Below are 16412 nucleotides of genomic sequence, written 5' to 3'. Positions count from 1 at the left end.
TACCAAATTCAGGAGGAGACCAAACAAGCACAGTTCCTGTCACTGGCCATAGTGTACTTCATTTCGGTGTTGATGGTGTCCAAGTATCGTGACATACTGGAGCCACCAGTCGCGCCACGGCCTCCCAGCCCGGGGCCAGGTCCAGTGCTGCGGAACGATGGCGGTTCCCACCACAGCAGCAGTCCTCCAGGTATGGTTGGCCACTGGTAGTAGTAAGAATCCAAAAGTCACAAACCTATATGTGCAGCTTTTGTGTGATCGTGTGACAAAGCAGCAACAGTGCAGTTCGTAATTAATTACCAATGTAGCCTGTTTGAAAGCACTTAGCAGCACTTTGTTTTTACACTCATCAGTATCCTGCATAGTGCTACAATTTGCCTTATGCTTCCCACTTCCTTGTGCAGGAAAATCCATTTTTTTATACAAAAGTAATATAGAAAAAAGTAATATCAGGCATCCGATCTTTACAACAATTGGATTTGAAATCTGAGGTGCTTGTATCTGGCACAAGAGAACGAATTGGAGGAAGTAGAGGAAGAATCCATGTAAATATGGCAAAACCCTGGTCGGGGTGGATGCAATAACAATTGATCGTTGGTATCAAAAGTTTCTTGTGGCAGTCATTGTTGATATATGGATTCATATTTTTTACACTTAGCTTGTTTGGACAAATGACACTCAAATACCTGAAACATAAAAAAAATTTCATCTTTTTGTATGGACATCAACCTGCTTCCATCTATGAAGTAGATTTTGTATGCTGCATTTATTAAGTGGAACTTTTGTTTGTTGTGAGATAAACCAGTCTTTTGTAATCCCGAAACCAGTGAGCAGTATTTTTTTTTTTTATTATTATTTTGTTTGCTATGGAAAACAGTGTGTTCCAGAATCCATTTAAAACTTGACTCCTAAAACACAGCACATTATCAGCCATGTTGCAGCATTTCACAGGCACTGTGTCTGGATAGTTGCAAAGTTTTTGAGATTTTGTTAGGGAGACTGGACAGAACAACTTTCCACCCAGGTTACAGCTAGTTAAGAGTTATTCCCCTGATGTCTTACCATGCATGGCAACTACCAAGATGTTCCTCAGCAGCATTCACTTTTTGCTGGACAGTATAAACTTACCATTCACTGTACATTTACTGATTATAAAGTTACAAAATAAATATTTAAATATTTAGATGGTTGGTCACTTCTGCTTCGAAATTAAGTGGCTGCATTTCCTTACACCATGTCATGCTTATTGTTGATAATAGTTCATATTATTATTTACCAAGTGATTAGTTTAATCACAGTAAAATAATTTCCTTGAATACTGAATTTATTGATATCACAGTTCTCCTTTCATTTTGGGGTAAATCACGTTTTTACGTCATACTCTACAAAATGTTAATTCAGGTGCTATAATCCGTTCTTCTTAAGAATAAACCTGATGTAAACAAACACAAATGTGATGATTGGTCAGAAGCTGTGGCACATGTACACTGGTGGTGTTATGCTCTTGGGTTTAGGTCCTACGTATGTATTAGATATCTTATTACTAAGTTACGTTAAATGAAACTTTAAGATATTCAAATGTTTTAACAGCCATCAACATTTTTCTTAATCGTGCTTTAACTACATAGTTTTTATTTCAAAAATCATGTACAGTCACAGCCTCTGCAGCATTGTGCTCTGATTGTTGCGCTGTTACTGCGCAGTATTGAAATGGCTGATGCTGTTTTCTGTTTCATAGTGAAACACACATGTGGAACACGGTTAAAAACTGCTGAGAAATAGGCTGTTCTTAATGTTTATCATAAATTTATGGAGATAACCGGCTTTGAAATTTTCGCATCATTCCATATAATGCAGTTGATGAAAGGGTCCATCTTAAATGTGTAGTGCAGTCGGTAGCATAACAGAATTTCGTTCAAATCTTCCCACAATCATTTTTTTTCTCTCGATCAATTTGAAATACCCACATCTCATAATTATAAAATTCATCATCATTTTTTATGATTAATGCGCGTCTTCGTGTTTCTAATTACATATTGGACGTGAAAGTCCTGTTTCCATTTCCAATAAAAATTCTTAATTGCCAATATTTTGAGAAACACTGTTCATAAAAGTTGTTTAAATTAAGGAAACATAACAATTTAATTTTTAAGGCAAAAATTAAAAATCAAATCCTCTTTATTTGGACTAGGTCAATTTTTTTATACCACAGAGGTAGATAAGTATTGTAGAAACATGAAAGACATTCATTTTCACAGCATCGTCGGTAAAGCAGATGCCAGACTGAGATTCGTTAGAAGAATCCTAAGGAAATGCAATCCGAAAACAAAGGAAGTAGGTTACAGAACACTTGTTCACCCACTGCTTGAATATTGCTCACCGGTGTGGGATCCGTACCAGATAGGGTTGATAGAAATAGAGAAGATCCAACGGAGAGCAGTGCGCTTCGTTACAGGATCGTTTAGTAATCGCGAAAGCGTTACGGAGATGAAAGATGAACTCCAGTGGAAGACTCTGCAAAAGATATGCTCAGTAGCTCGGTATGGGCTTTTGTTGAAGTTTCGAGAACATACCTTCACCGAGGAGTCAAGCAGTATATTGCTCCCTCCTACTTATATCTCGTGAAGAGACCATGAGGATAAAATCAGAGAGATTAGATCCCACACAGAGGCATACTGACAATCTTTCTTTCCATGAGCAGTACAAGACTGGAATAGGAGGGAGAACCGATAGAGGTACTCAAAGTACCCTCCGCCACACACCGTCAGGTGGCTTATGGAGTATGGATGTAGATGTAGATGTAGATCGAGTATGCCATACAAATGCTACATTTTTACATTTGCTACTGTACCATTACAGTATGAGCCCAACAGATCTGGAGCCAAGCTGCGGGATTTGGCCCGAAAAGTAACAAGACTTTTAAGCTTCCAGATGTACTGGAACTAACACACACAGCTTTTTCACACGTCACTGCCGAAAGCTGGCATTTTATAGAACAGTTTGTAATAAAAGAAGAAGAAAAAATCCTGCGCCTTGTTGGCTTTCTACATTCTGTTGTTGATAGGATCGTTATTAACATAGCAGGTGACACTTCCAGAACTGAATTGTATTTCTCGCATTCAGATAAGGAAGGCGCTAAGAGATCACCAGATGACTGTAAGTAATACCTTCAGTGACTTCAATATTTAACTGTATGGTGAAATCCTTTAATATTTTTATGTTACTCACAGCTTATACAGAAAAATTTCCCCTGTGGTTAAGTCAGGAATTTTCATCATTCTTGTTTTCAGTTACAATAGTACGTTAGCTAAAAACGATAATGTGTTGCGGTTTTCATCTAGTTGTCTAAGGACCATATTATGGGAGATTTGCAGTGTGTTATTTCATTCTGCTAAAAAATTAAATGACATTCGGAGCTGTATTGCTCCTCCGCTCATCTCTTTTTACTTGTGAACTGCAGGTGGCCACGTCACTGCAGGCTAGCTGTACCAGCTGACCAGCCAGTGTTGTCAAAGTTAAATGCGCCAGTAAAGCTGTTGTCCTGTATTATCGCTAAGTCGATGTGTGCACAGTGCACAGCACAAAACATACTCTTATTATCGTACTTGACAGTACTCGAGACTGCTTGGCTGCAGTCCCATGTGAAATGGAAATCCAATGAGGTTCCAGCAAATGCAAGTGCAATGTTCACATCAGGTTTATTCTTATGATGAACAGATTATAGTTCCAATTGATGATATTTATATGTTTTACATGTTACTGCCATTATTGTAGTCCTGTAATGCTTATGCCCATGCCTTAAAAACATAACTTTCCTTACTCAGTTTTAGTTCCTGCCTCTTACATTGTCATGCCACTAGGTTCAGTCTTCATTTTAAAACAACTTGATTTAATAGCTCACAAGAGCCATACCCTTGTACTTGATACATAACAGTTCACAATAGGTGGCAGTGCATGACTCCCTCTACATCCAATCACTACTGCAATTCATTAAAAGCACTGGATCTGCCCTGTTGAGAGAGAATGTTTTGCTCATACAGAAGCTTTCCAGAGAAGTGTAGACACTAACCAAATTAACAACCAAATATGTCAACCTGTTCAGGAAATAGTCTCATACTTCTAAGTAATATATTCATACTAAAGTTATTGCTTCTTTTTTGTTTTGCATATTTGTGAGAAAACTGTCAGGCCTTTTCAGTCCCCACTTCAGGAGAAATAGGCCACAATATACATTAATAGAAAGAGAGAGAGAAAAAAAAAGCTGAATACAAAATTCTCTTCCACTCCATTCTGGAGTGTATTTTTGTCAATGTAGGACAATTATCAAGTGTGATGAGATTAATAGGAAGGGTGAGTGAAGAGGGGGGCTGGAAGTGTAAATTTGAGTATATATCACTTGCTCCAAGCTACACCTTGCATAGTGATTATGTCATAAATTTAGTGAAATTGGGACAGTCGCAGGGTCCTACCAACTTTACCAACTGTCTGCCTTAGGGACACTTAATATCCTCAACGTTTATAGTCCTGTCTTCCTCAGTTGCGTGTAATATTACGGTATATTAATAATTTTTACTTATGGACCGTCTGACAGCAACTGAATAAAACACAATTTTAGTGCCATACGCGTTTCGCCTTTATTTTCTGCAAGGCATCATCAGTGGCCTGGAATATGTACATATGTTACCAGAACTGTTTATAACCTATAGGCACAATGACAAAAATGTAAATAAAATAGCTAACATATGTACATATTCCAGGCCACTGATGATGCCTTGCAGAAAATAAAGGCGAAACGCGTATGGCACTAAAATTGTGTTTTATTCAGTTGCTGTCAGACGGTCCATAAGTAAAAATTATTAATATACCGTAACACTTAATATCCAGTTGTTACACATGCTCTACTACATGACCCAAGATGCCTGAGTCCCCGCTACACTTCCCGGCCATTAGGATCCTCCAATGCAGTGCAGTAGCCCTCAGTTTTGAAGGTGGCAACTTGTTCTCAAGCATACCCTTGCGTCTCACTATCCTTTTGAACATTACCTATGTTAACAGCCCTCTCCCTTTTTTTTTAATGGTAGAAATTTTTGGTTTACTCAATTACTTATCATTTACAGTCCTTCCCTATTATTTTTATTATTTTTATTTTCACTTGGTTCTGTAAACAACACACTGAAAAGTGATTATTTTTTACCGTCTTGTTCTTCATAGTTTCCCCAAAACTTCCATCATTTTGGACCTGTCGTCTTTTATGTGCCCGTACATCTCTGTATTGTGGACTTACTTCGGTTACTTGTTTGGATGTGCAGTTATGAGAGTCAGTCTTGTTTCCATTTGTTGTGTGTGTACTTTCCAGGGAGTCAACAATAACTTCCTTGAGATTCTTCTGCCTGCTATTGTACTTAAATTTTTTAGGTCTTGTTTGTAATATAGAAGTATCTCTTGGCTAATCATAAGTTTTACGTTTGTGTTGCATAAATTTCAAGATTTCCTTTCTATGTGATGGAACTGGATCATTCCATCAAAGAATGCAATACTTGTAGACTTTGACACATTCAGATACCACTTTGGGTCCAAAAATTTTGACCAGTATCTGCCATTCCATTTCTTAAATGACTGACATTCATGGTTGATGATGACACCTCAACTGTGCAGAGTGCTTCTGATAGTATGACTTTTTGCTAGTGGTGTAGTTTGCCTTTGTGGAAATGGATTTCTTGTTATAAATATTCCAGCTGATCATGGCTTTACACTACTTTTATGCACAAGGTTTAATCTTCATTTTGTCATCATCAGTGTTCCCAATATTTTCACCAGCACTAGAGACTGGTAATTGCTGGGTGGCTGCTTCGAGCCTTGTTTTGGTAATGTTTTTCCCATTCATTTCAAATACCTAATTAATTTAAATATAAAATCCATCAAATATATGCTAATAAACAGACATAATTGTCATTTTCATGAAAACTGCACTACTACTCATTTATTATTAAATCGTGCATGCAAAAATTGTTTTTCTTGCAAATATAAGTTCTTAATTACCGCTCTTTTCTAAAATATTGTTGGTAAATGTTGTTTAGATTAAAATAACACTACTAATTAATTTTTTTGCCATTATGCATTTTATGCTTCATGGAAATGCTCATGGAACATGCAATTTCATTTAAAAATTTGCCATGGGTGGGAACTGAACCTGGGCCAACCACATAGAAGGCAAACATTCTGAAAGAGGGAAGGAAAGGGAAAGACGAAAGGATGTAGGTTTTACGGGAGAGGGTAAGGACTCATTCCAATCCCAGGAGTGGAAAGACTTACACAGACACAACCATCATTTTCAGGTACCAGATATGTTCTGCACAAGATTAGCCTTGTTCAAAGCCCATTAGGTATCACTTGGATTCCAATCTGTGTATTGCTGTAATGTGGCAATGAGGGCACAAAAGAGTGTTTTGTAGGTAACTGGTAGAAGAGAAATGCCTTGGTAATTGTTTTGTCCATATTATCATATATATATATCTAAAAACAAAGATGATGTGACTTACCAAACGAAAGCACTGGCACGTCGATAGACACACAAACAAACACAAACATACACACAAAATTCAAGCTTTCGCAACAAACTGTTGCCTCATCAGGAAAGAGGGAAGGAGAGGGAAAGACGAAAGGATGTGGGTTTTAAGGGAGAGGGTAAGGAGTCATTCCAATCCCAGGAGTGCTTGTGTGTGTATATGTGTGGATGGATATGTGTGTGTGTGCGCGAGTGTATACCCGTCCTTTTTCCCCCTAAGGTAAGTCTTTCCGCTTCCGGGATTGGAATGACTCCTTACCCTCTCCCTTAAAACCCTTATCCTTTCGTCTTTCCCTCTCCTTCCCTCTTTCCTGATGAGGCAACAGTTTGTTGCGAAAGCTTGAATTTTGTGTGTATGTTTGTGTTTGTTTGTGTGTCTATCGACGTGCCAGCGCTTTCGTATGGTAAGTCACATCATCTTTGTTTTTAGAAATTTTTTTCCCACGTGGAATGTTTCCCTCTCTCTCTCTCTCTCTCTCTCTCTCTCTCTCTCTCTCTCTCTCTCTCTCTCCGCGTGGGAAAAATATACGAGGGCAGTTCAATAAGTAATGCAATACATTTTTTTTCTCGGCCAATTTTGGTTGAAAAAACCGGAAATTTCTTGTGGAATATTTTCAAACATTCCCGCTTCGTCTCGTATAGTTCCATTGACTTCCGACAGGTGGCAGCGCTGTACGGAGCTGTTAAAATGGCGTCTGTAACGGATGTGCGTTGCAAACAACGGGCAGTGATCGAGTTTCTTTTGGCGGAAAACCAGGGCATCTCAGGTATTCATAGGCGCTTGCAGAATGTCTACGGTGATTTGGCAGTGGACAAAAGCATGGTGAGTTGTTGGGCAAAGCGTGTGTCATCATCGCCGCAAGGTCAAGCAAGACTGTCTGATCTCCCGCGTGCGGGCCGGCCGTGCACAGCTGTGACTCCTGCAATGGTGGAGCATGCGAACACACTCGTTCGAGATGATCGACGGATCACCATCAAACAACTCAGTGCTCAACTTGACATCTCTGTTGGTAGTGCTGTCACAATTGTTCACCAGTTGGGATATTCAAAGGTTTGTTCCCGCTGGGTCCCTCGTTCTCTAACCGAACACCATAAAGAGCAAAGGAGAACCATCTGTGCGGAATTGCTTGCTCGTCATGTGGCTGAGGGTGACAATTTCTTGTCAAAGATTGTTACAGGCGATGAAACATGGGTTCATCACTTCGAACCTGAAACAAAACGGCAATCAATGGAGTGGCGCCACACCCACTCCCCTACCAAGAAAAAGTTTAAAGCCATACCCTCAGCCGGTAAAGTCATGGTTACAGTCTTCTGGGACGCTGAAGGGATTATTCTGTTCGATGTCCTTCCCCATGGTCAAACGATCAACTCTGAAGTGTATTGTGCTACTCTTCAGAAATTGAAGAAACGACTTCAGCGTGTTTGTAGGCACAAAAATCAGAACGAACTTCTCCTTCTTCATGACAACGCAAGACCTCACACAAGTCTTCGCACCCGAGAGGAGCTCACAAAACTTCAGTGGACTGTTCTTCCTCATGCACCCTACAGCCCCGATCTCGCACCGTCGGATTTCCATATGTTTGGCCCAATGAAGGACGCAATCCGTGGGATGCACTACGCGGATGATGAAGAAGTTATTGATGCAGTACGACGTTGGCTCCGACATCGACCAGTGGAATGGTACCGCGCGGGCATACAGGCCCTCATTTCAAGGTGGCGTAAGGCCGTAGCATTGAATGGAGATTACGTTGAAAAATAGTGTTGTGTAGCTAAAAGATTGGGGAATAACCTGGTGTATTTCAATGCTGAATAAAACAACCCCTATTTCAGAAAAGAAATGTGTTGCATTACTTATTGAACTGACCTCGTATCTAAAAACAAAGATAATGTGACTTACCAAACGAAAGTGCTGGAAGGTCGATAGACACACAAACAAACACAAACACACACACAAAATTCAAGCTTTCGCAACAAACTGTTGCCTCATCAGGAAAGAGGGAAGGAGAGGGAAAGACGAAAGGATGTGGGTTTTAAGGGAGAGGGTAAGGAGTCATTCCAATCCCGGGAGCGGAAAGACTTACTTTAGGGGGAAAAAAGGACAGGAATACACTTGCACACACACACATATCCATCCACACATATACAGACACAAGCAGACATATTGAAAGACAGTCTTTGATGAAGGATGGGAGACTGCATGTGATGGGTTGAAGGTGTTGATCTACGTAGGCAGAGATACGTTCTGTGGGGGCTTGGTAGACAGCTACAATGGGACGGCTGGAATGATTGGGTTTGTGAATTTTAGGAAGAAGGTAGAACGTAGGGGTGCGGGGTGTAGGTGGGGTCAGGAGGTTGATGGAGTCAGGTGAAAGGTTTTGTAGGGGGCCTTGACATCAGGAATTATATATATGTCTGCTTGTGTCTGTATATGTGTGGATGGATATGTGTGTGTGTGTGCAAGTGTATACCCGTCCTTTTTTCCCCCTAAGGTAAGTCTTTCCGCTCCCGGGATTGGAATGACTCCTTACCCTCTCCCTTAAAACCCTTATCCTTTCGTCTTTCCCTCTCCTTCCCTCTTTCCTGATGAGGCAACAGTTCGTTGCGAAAGCTTGAATTTCGTGTGTATGTTTGTGTTTGTTTGTGTGTCTGTCGACCTGCCAGCACTTTCATTTGGTAAGTCACATCATCTTATATTAATAGAGGGAAACATTCCACGTGGGAATATATATATATATAGAGGGAAACATTCCACATGGGAAAAATATATCTAAAAACAAAGATGATGTGACTTACCGAACGAAAGTGCTGGCAGGTCGATAGACACACAAACCCACGCACAAAATTCAAGCTTTCGCAACAAACTGTTGTCTCATCAGGAAAGAGGGGAAGGAGAGGGAAAGACGAAAGGATGTGAGTTTTAGGGAGAGGGTAAGGAGTCATTCCAATCATGGGAGCGGAAAGACTTACCTTAGGGGAAAAAAGGACAGGTATACACTCGCACACACGCACATATCCATCCACACATATACAGACACAAGCAGACATATATATCCTTTCGTCTTTCCCTCTCCTTCCCCTCTTTCCTGATGAGGCAACAGTTTGTTGCGAAAGCTTGAATTTTGTGTGTGTGTTTGTGTTTGTTTGTGTGTCTATCGACCTGCCAGCGCTTTTGTTTGGTAAGTCACATCATCTTTTATATATGCTGTGTGGTCTCTGTGTAAGTACTTGACGTGTTGAACCTGAGTGATGTTGCCATAGTCTTGTCTTGAAGGATTTTTAGTCTGTGTATTTGGAGTCAATGTACTGTGTCTTCTCATAAGATATTTAGAGACCAGTTTTGACAATGATGTCAAGAAGCTTCTGTGACGGGGTGTCTGACTTCAGTGGTAATCCAGGTGGTTATTGTTAAGTCATGAAAAAAGGCAAGACATAATAGCTGTGTTATTCTTTGTTCCTAAATTTATTCCAAGTATTTCTATCTGCTATAGTCTGACGACCTTGTCTGGTACCAGACTGAAGGAGAGTGGAAATAAGAAATTACCAGTTGAGTCTTAGGCCTTTTTAAATCTATAAATTGACTACTGTGTAGATCAGTTTGCAGTGGTGTAATATCATTTTGAGGTACCAGATATGTTCTGCACAAGATTAGCCTTGTTCAAAGCCCATTAGGTATCACTTGGATTCCAATCTGTGTATTGCTGTAATCTGGCAATGAGGGCACAAAAGAGTGTTTTGTAGGTAACTGGTAGAAGAGAAATGCCTTGGTAATTGTTTTGTCCATATTATCAACTTTTTTTGATTAGAAGGTGAACCAGAGCAGTTTTGCAGTCTGTAAGTATAACTTCGCTCTCCCATGAATTCACTGTGATTACTTGTTGTTTGTCAGTCACGTGTTTGCTCCAACCTTGAATACCTCAGCAATTACACCATTGTCCCTCAGACTGCCTTTGTTTGTGGGATGTAATATGTTGAAACGTGTTGGTGGACCTGAATCTTCGTACAGGCTGGATTTATCAGATTTCAGTCTTTCTGTAAGAGGTTCACAGTTGTTTAATTTCTCAGAGTAGTACTTCAGGTTATCGGAATTAGCCTTTGTCTTTGTCTTGAGTGTTCTGTCTGAATGACGGAAGAAAATACTGAGTGGTTTGTAGTTTATTAGTTCTTCCTTTCATGTTCTTTAGGAATTTTGTTTCTTGTTGTTTTTGAAGTCATTATTCATTTCTTTTACTCCACTGAAGCTGAACATGCATCTAATTTATCTAATTTTGTTGTATGTTTTTTTCTGTATTTCTAAAAAGTTCCACCTATGACCTAGTCTTTGATGGCTATTCCAATTTTTCCAGGCTTGGATGCAGAATTCTAGGGCTGTTCACATTCTTGGGTCTGCTACCTGTGTTTAAAAATTTAGGGTAGTATGTTGACTTTCTTTGCCGATTATTGAATGGTCTTGAAAAGTGCATTCTGTATTTGTACACAGACTATATAAATTACTACACATTTCTTTTCAGGGCTCTAGATTGATGTGTGGTTTTTATGTTTCCGATATTTTTCTGATTAGATTGAAATAGATTTTTATTTGTGAGAGATGGTATTCAAATCCTACATACTAAGACATTCAGGATTTCTGCAGATAATTTACTAGTAATTGCTACATTGTCAATATGGTATTCACCTATTTGTTGACAAATGACTGCTATGTAGTCATTTTCCATAGGGGTTATGTAAAGTGTGTGGAAATGATTCTCCCCCTTTCTTCTTCCCCATTCCTCCCAGTTTCTTACTGCACAGTTAATTCCACCTTTCATTTCTCTTCATCTTTAATTCATTTTTACTACTCACTTTGTCCTTTCTGTCATCGCTAAACTAAATGTGATAATTTCTTATCAGTGTACTATATTTGACCTGCTCCTCTTTCTGATGCATTCTCCTTCACATCTTCACCTCTCCTTGTTGTCACAACAGGTGGGCCCCTCTTAATCTATTGTCCGAATGATCTGCCTCCCATTTCCAATCATCCACAACCAAACTCCTTTTCCTCCTTAAAGAAGGAACATTGTAAATTCTGAAAGTTAGGATTAGTAACAGGAGTTTTGCCTCCCAAAGTCTCCTTGCAATTTTAACAGAAAATAAAATTTCAGTCCTTACTTCATTCTTATCAGTATTATTTTTACTTTGAACATTGTCAGAGCTATGTGTCATCTTCTTGAGGAAGAAGCTTATCGCACCACTGCGGTAGAACTGCCATCAGCTAAAGGTCCATTTTCAGTCAGCACCTATCACATTATGACTAGAATGAAAGCTTCTAACTCCTATTTTTTTCATATTTTAACCACTTATGATGTAAGACATATCTCTTTCCCTAATGTATACCGGGTGTGCTGAGAGGAATGGTCATTATTTAGGGCTTTTGCAGGAATGTCTAGTAAACATGGGCTGTAAAATGCATACCTTAAGAGCTATGAGCAGTTGTTCCATAGAAGATGTGCATTTCTCTGTAGCAAAGATGAACAAGTGCTCTTAGATCTTGAGGTATTCATTTTAGAGCCCATGTTTACTAGACTTTTTTTGCTTTGAATAATTGTTCCTGATATACTCTTTAATATTGACCATTCCTCCTGGGAGACTGTGTATAATGTTGATATTATATGTGGTTCCTGCAGTGTGAAGTCTCAGTAACACCATTTGAGATAATTTTATGATCATTTTATCTCTTCAATAACCCACTTTTTTGTATGGACTACTTTTGCTTCTCCCACCCTTCAGGGCTTGAAACGAATCCAACCGCCTGCTAAGAAGGGTGTGTGCTCGTGCGAACCACACCTTTTAGTTTTTTCTAGTAGTATCCCTGTGCTAAGATCCAGAACCCTCCTAACACTTTCTTCCAGCTCTTATTTTTAGAATGATTATCCTGCAATAGTTTAGTAGCAGTATATATCCAGAATTAGTAAGCTCATTCAGCTCTTATTAGTAGTTAAAAAATATTTTTTTAAATTCTCTTCAATCAAATTTTCTTAAATATACTAATACACTACTGGGGAAAAAAGTGCACCCTTCTGGAGGTCTGCAAATGGCCTTGCTGCATTGGTAACACTGGTTCCTGTCAGATCACTGGAGTTAAGCACCGTTGGGCTTCGGGAGCACTTGGATGAGTCACTGTCTGCGTTCACTGAGTGCTGTTGGCAAGCAGTTTGCACTCAGTGCTTGTGAAGCCAATTGAGTACTACTTGATTGAGAAGTAGTGGCTCCAATCATGGGGCAAAACTGATAACTGCTGGGAGAGCAGTGTACTCAATACATGCCCCTTGTAATCGACTCCTCTTCACATCTCTTATTGATTGTCACTGATTTCAAAATAAACTCTTTCAATAAGCTTTGAGAGGAGTAAGATTTACAATAAAATTTTTTACTTATCTTTTTTTCTCGTAGTTGGCTCCAGTTCTTCATGTCTAGGGTCTTGAATCTGTAATTTTTGACATTATAGGTGGTCATGGTTCCAATTGGTGTAATAACCACTGAAAAATTGCCTGTTTTTATGTTGATTTTTGTTCTTCCACATTTTTCTATGTCACACCGTCTTTACAATTTCTACTTCAAAACCGAAAATTACGTTGTTATTGCCAAACATAAAAACATGTCCGATCACATCTGAGATGTGTCTGCTACAACCTTTCTGCTGTACTAACAATATTCCAAAGAGTTTATAAATTTTCTTGACAAATGACTTTCTATTAATCTATACTACGAGGGCTATCCACAAAGTACATTACGTTTTGGAATTAAAAATAAATAAAGTATTGGAATTTTTTTTATTATATACAGATGAAAGCCACACTTAAATACTACTTTTCTACATAGTTGCCATTTAAATTAAGGCACTTATCGTAGCGATGGACGAGCTTGGAAATTCCTTCGTCGTAAAATTCGGCCGCCTGCGCCTTCAACCACGTGGTTAATCAGTAACCCGGTAGAAATACGATTTTTGTGGATTTCCTGGAAAGAGGCACTACAATAAACTCTCAAAGGTATTGCCAAACTCTGCACAACCTCAGAAGAGCAATACAAAACAAGTGCAGGGGAAAGTTGGGCTCAAAGATCTTGCTGATTCACGACAACGCCCGGGCCCACACGGCAAATGCCACTCGTGAAGTTCTCGAATCTTTTAAGTGGGAGTTGTTTCCTCATCCGCCGTACAGTCCCGACCTGGCACCAATCGACTTCCACTTATTCCCAGCAATGAAGAAGTGGTTGGCTATGCAGCGTTTTTATGACGACGCACAGCTTCACGAAGAGGTAACCACGTGGTTGAAGGCGCAGGCGGCCGAATTTTACGACGAAGGAATTTCTGAGCTCGTCCATCGCTACGATAAGTGCTTTAATTTAAATGGCAGCTATGTAGAAAAGTAATATTTAAGTGTGGCTTTCATCTGTATATAATAAAAAAGTTTTCCAATACTTTATTTATTTTAAATTCCAAAACGTAATGTACTTTGTGGATAGCCCTCGTATTATTTAATAAATGAATGCAGAAATAAAATTATTAAGTTTCATCAGATTGTGCAATTAATAATAGTAATTTTAAGTGTGCTAGATATTTTGTAATTTCAGATGTTTGTAAAAGAATCGTAATTTTAACTGTACATACAGAGCTAGTACATATCGATTGTAACAACAAAAATAAAGTATGTGATTGGAGGCTTTCCGGCGTATGTAATGTTTCCAGGGCTCTCCGGTGTCCAGCTGGATGCGATCGATGAAGTCTCACGATATTTCGGTGAATAAACTTTCCGCCATCATCAGGTGGTTCTTATGGAATCGTCTTTCTGCTCATTGTCAGTGTTATTTATGTCCGTCAGTCAGGCTTCGATTCTCTGCACCGACGGTCCGATTGCGGCCGCAGTCATTCAGATTGCGAGCACCGACGCTTCGATTGTGGCCGCCGACAATCCATTTTTGAGCACCACCCCAGGTCCGCTCTGTTCCCAGTGTCACGCTGGGTGGTGGAATATACACCACCCGGCGTGACGCCTGGCATGGCGTGGACCTGGTTGGCGCCCGCAAATGGATTGTCGGTGGCTGCAGTCGAAGTGTTGACGCTCGCAATCAGAGTGTTGGCGGCCACAATCGGACCTTCGGTGCAGAGAATCGAAGCCCAGCTGATGGACATAAATAACACTGACAATGAGCAGACAGACCATTCCATCAGAACCACCTGATGATGGTGGAAAGGTTATTCACCGAAATATCGTGGGACTTTAATAATCACACCTGGCTGAACTCCTGAGAGCCCTGGAAATGAAAATAAAGTAATTTCTTTTTATACATTTTTCCTGAAATATAATACATCGTGTACAAAGTCACATGAAATTGTTTCCGAAAAACAGCTGAGATAATATTAACCTGTTTAAAAAGTAGAAAGTATTTTTGGTATTGGTAACTTCTGTTGGAGAAAAGTAATTGTAGAGGAGGGTGTCCCTTTACACCCTCCACATCTACATCCAGTGAGCCTGTCCAGAGCAGCAGAGGAAGATATGGCAGTCAGTTACTATCTTTGGGCCTTAAGAGGCCTGTTCTCTCTCTCTCTCTCTCTCTCTCTCTCTCTCTCTCTCTCTCTCTCTCTCTCTCTCACACACACACACACACACACACACACACACACACACACACCACACACACAGGGAGAGAGAGAGAGAGAGAGAGAGAGAGAGAGAGAGAGTGAGTGAGTGAGTGTCAGTTTCAGAGGTTTCCAATTCACTCAGTATTTATTGTCGTAACAGTGCATATGGACTACATGAAATGATTACGTTTACAGGTCAATAGCATGAGTGGTTTTGAGGTGCCAGGTATCAAACGATGCTGAAACACCCATATTGGTATGTGGTGTAGACTTCATGGGCAGCAATGCAGGTGCTAACTCTGGCATCCAGTCGATCTTAGAGGTGGCAAATACTTTATTGGGATATGTTATGAGACACCTGCTAGACCTGTTCACCTGGTTCTGTAAGAGTTGTTGGTTGATGAGTCCATGAGTTTTCTCCTCCCATCATAGCCCACGTGTGCTTCATTGGAGATAAGTCTGGAGGTTGGGTTGACCAGGGAAGTTTCTGAATGTCTTGCAAAACTTATTGAGTTTCATGGGCAGTGTGTGGACAAGCATTATCCTGTTGGAACACCACATCACCTTCATGTTGCAAGAATGTCATAAGAATGGGTCTAACAACATTCTGTGCGTATCGATTGTCGATTAGTGTCCCCTCGAGAAACAGCAAAGGTGAATGAGAGTTGGAACTTACAACACTCCAGATCATAAGGCCTGGAATGGGGCCGGTGTTCCTTGAATAAATGCACTCTACAAGACAGCACTCACCAGATGTATGTTATGGATGTGCGAGCTAACATCCCAGAGATGTTCGGGCTCACATGTGGTTCCTCTTCGTCGAAATGTCTTGCTCAAACTCGTCTAGGGGTTGCACCACACGTGTTGCATTGCATGCCCTAAATTAGACACTTCTAACTCTTGTGTTAAATTGTCTGGTTGATGGCAAGTTTGTGAAACTGTATGAAACCAAGTTAATAATATTGGGAACTAAATTAATGACCCATAAATGATGTAGGCCACACAGTTGCGATTTGGTTGGAATAATGTTTGTTCAGAAAGCACTCTAATAATGAAAGTGGTCATATTTAGAGTTACTGTTACATTCGAGCGCATATCCATTTTACACAGTTCCATCATTCACAGTCTCATCATGAATTAAAAGTCCAATACTCCACCTTGTTATCTACACAAAAATTAAAGAGTTCACACCATGTGTGCAGCTGCTCACTGCTCAAGAGACTAAGTCCTGCG

At 39.9% G+C, this 16412-nt stretch overlaps 1 protein-coding gene across 1 annotated transcript in view; it reads left to right on the top strand.

Annotated features, from left to right (window-relative positions):
• Positions 1-16412, top strand: part of LOC126198569 (neurobeachin) — a 1606419-nt gene that overhangs the window by 670725 nt on the left and 919282 nt on the right. Inside the window, exon 26 of the mRNA XM_049935000.1 lies at positions 13-190. Within this exon, the coding sequence (XP_049790957.1) occupies positions 13-190 (178 nt within the window). The remainder of the gene's footprint in view (positions 1-12; positions 191-16412) is intronic.

Source organism: Schistocerca nitens, chromosome 8 (genome assembly GCF_023898315.1).
Source record: "Schistocerca nitens isolate TAMUIC-IGC-003100 chromosome 8, iqSchNite1.1, whole genome shotgun sequence".
In the NCBI taxonomy this organism is placed as follows: domain Eukaryota; kingdom Metazoa; phylum Arthropoda; class Insecta; order Orthoptera; family Acrididae; genus Schistocerca; species Schistocerca nitens.
This window is presented reverse-complemented; position numbering and strand designations above follow the sequence as displayed.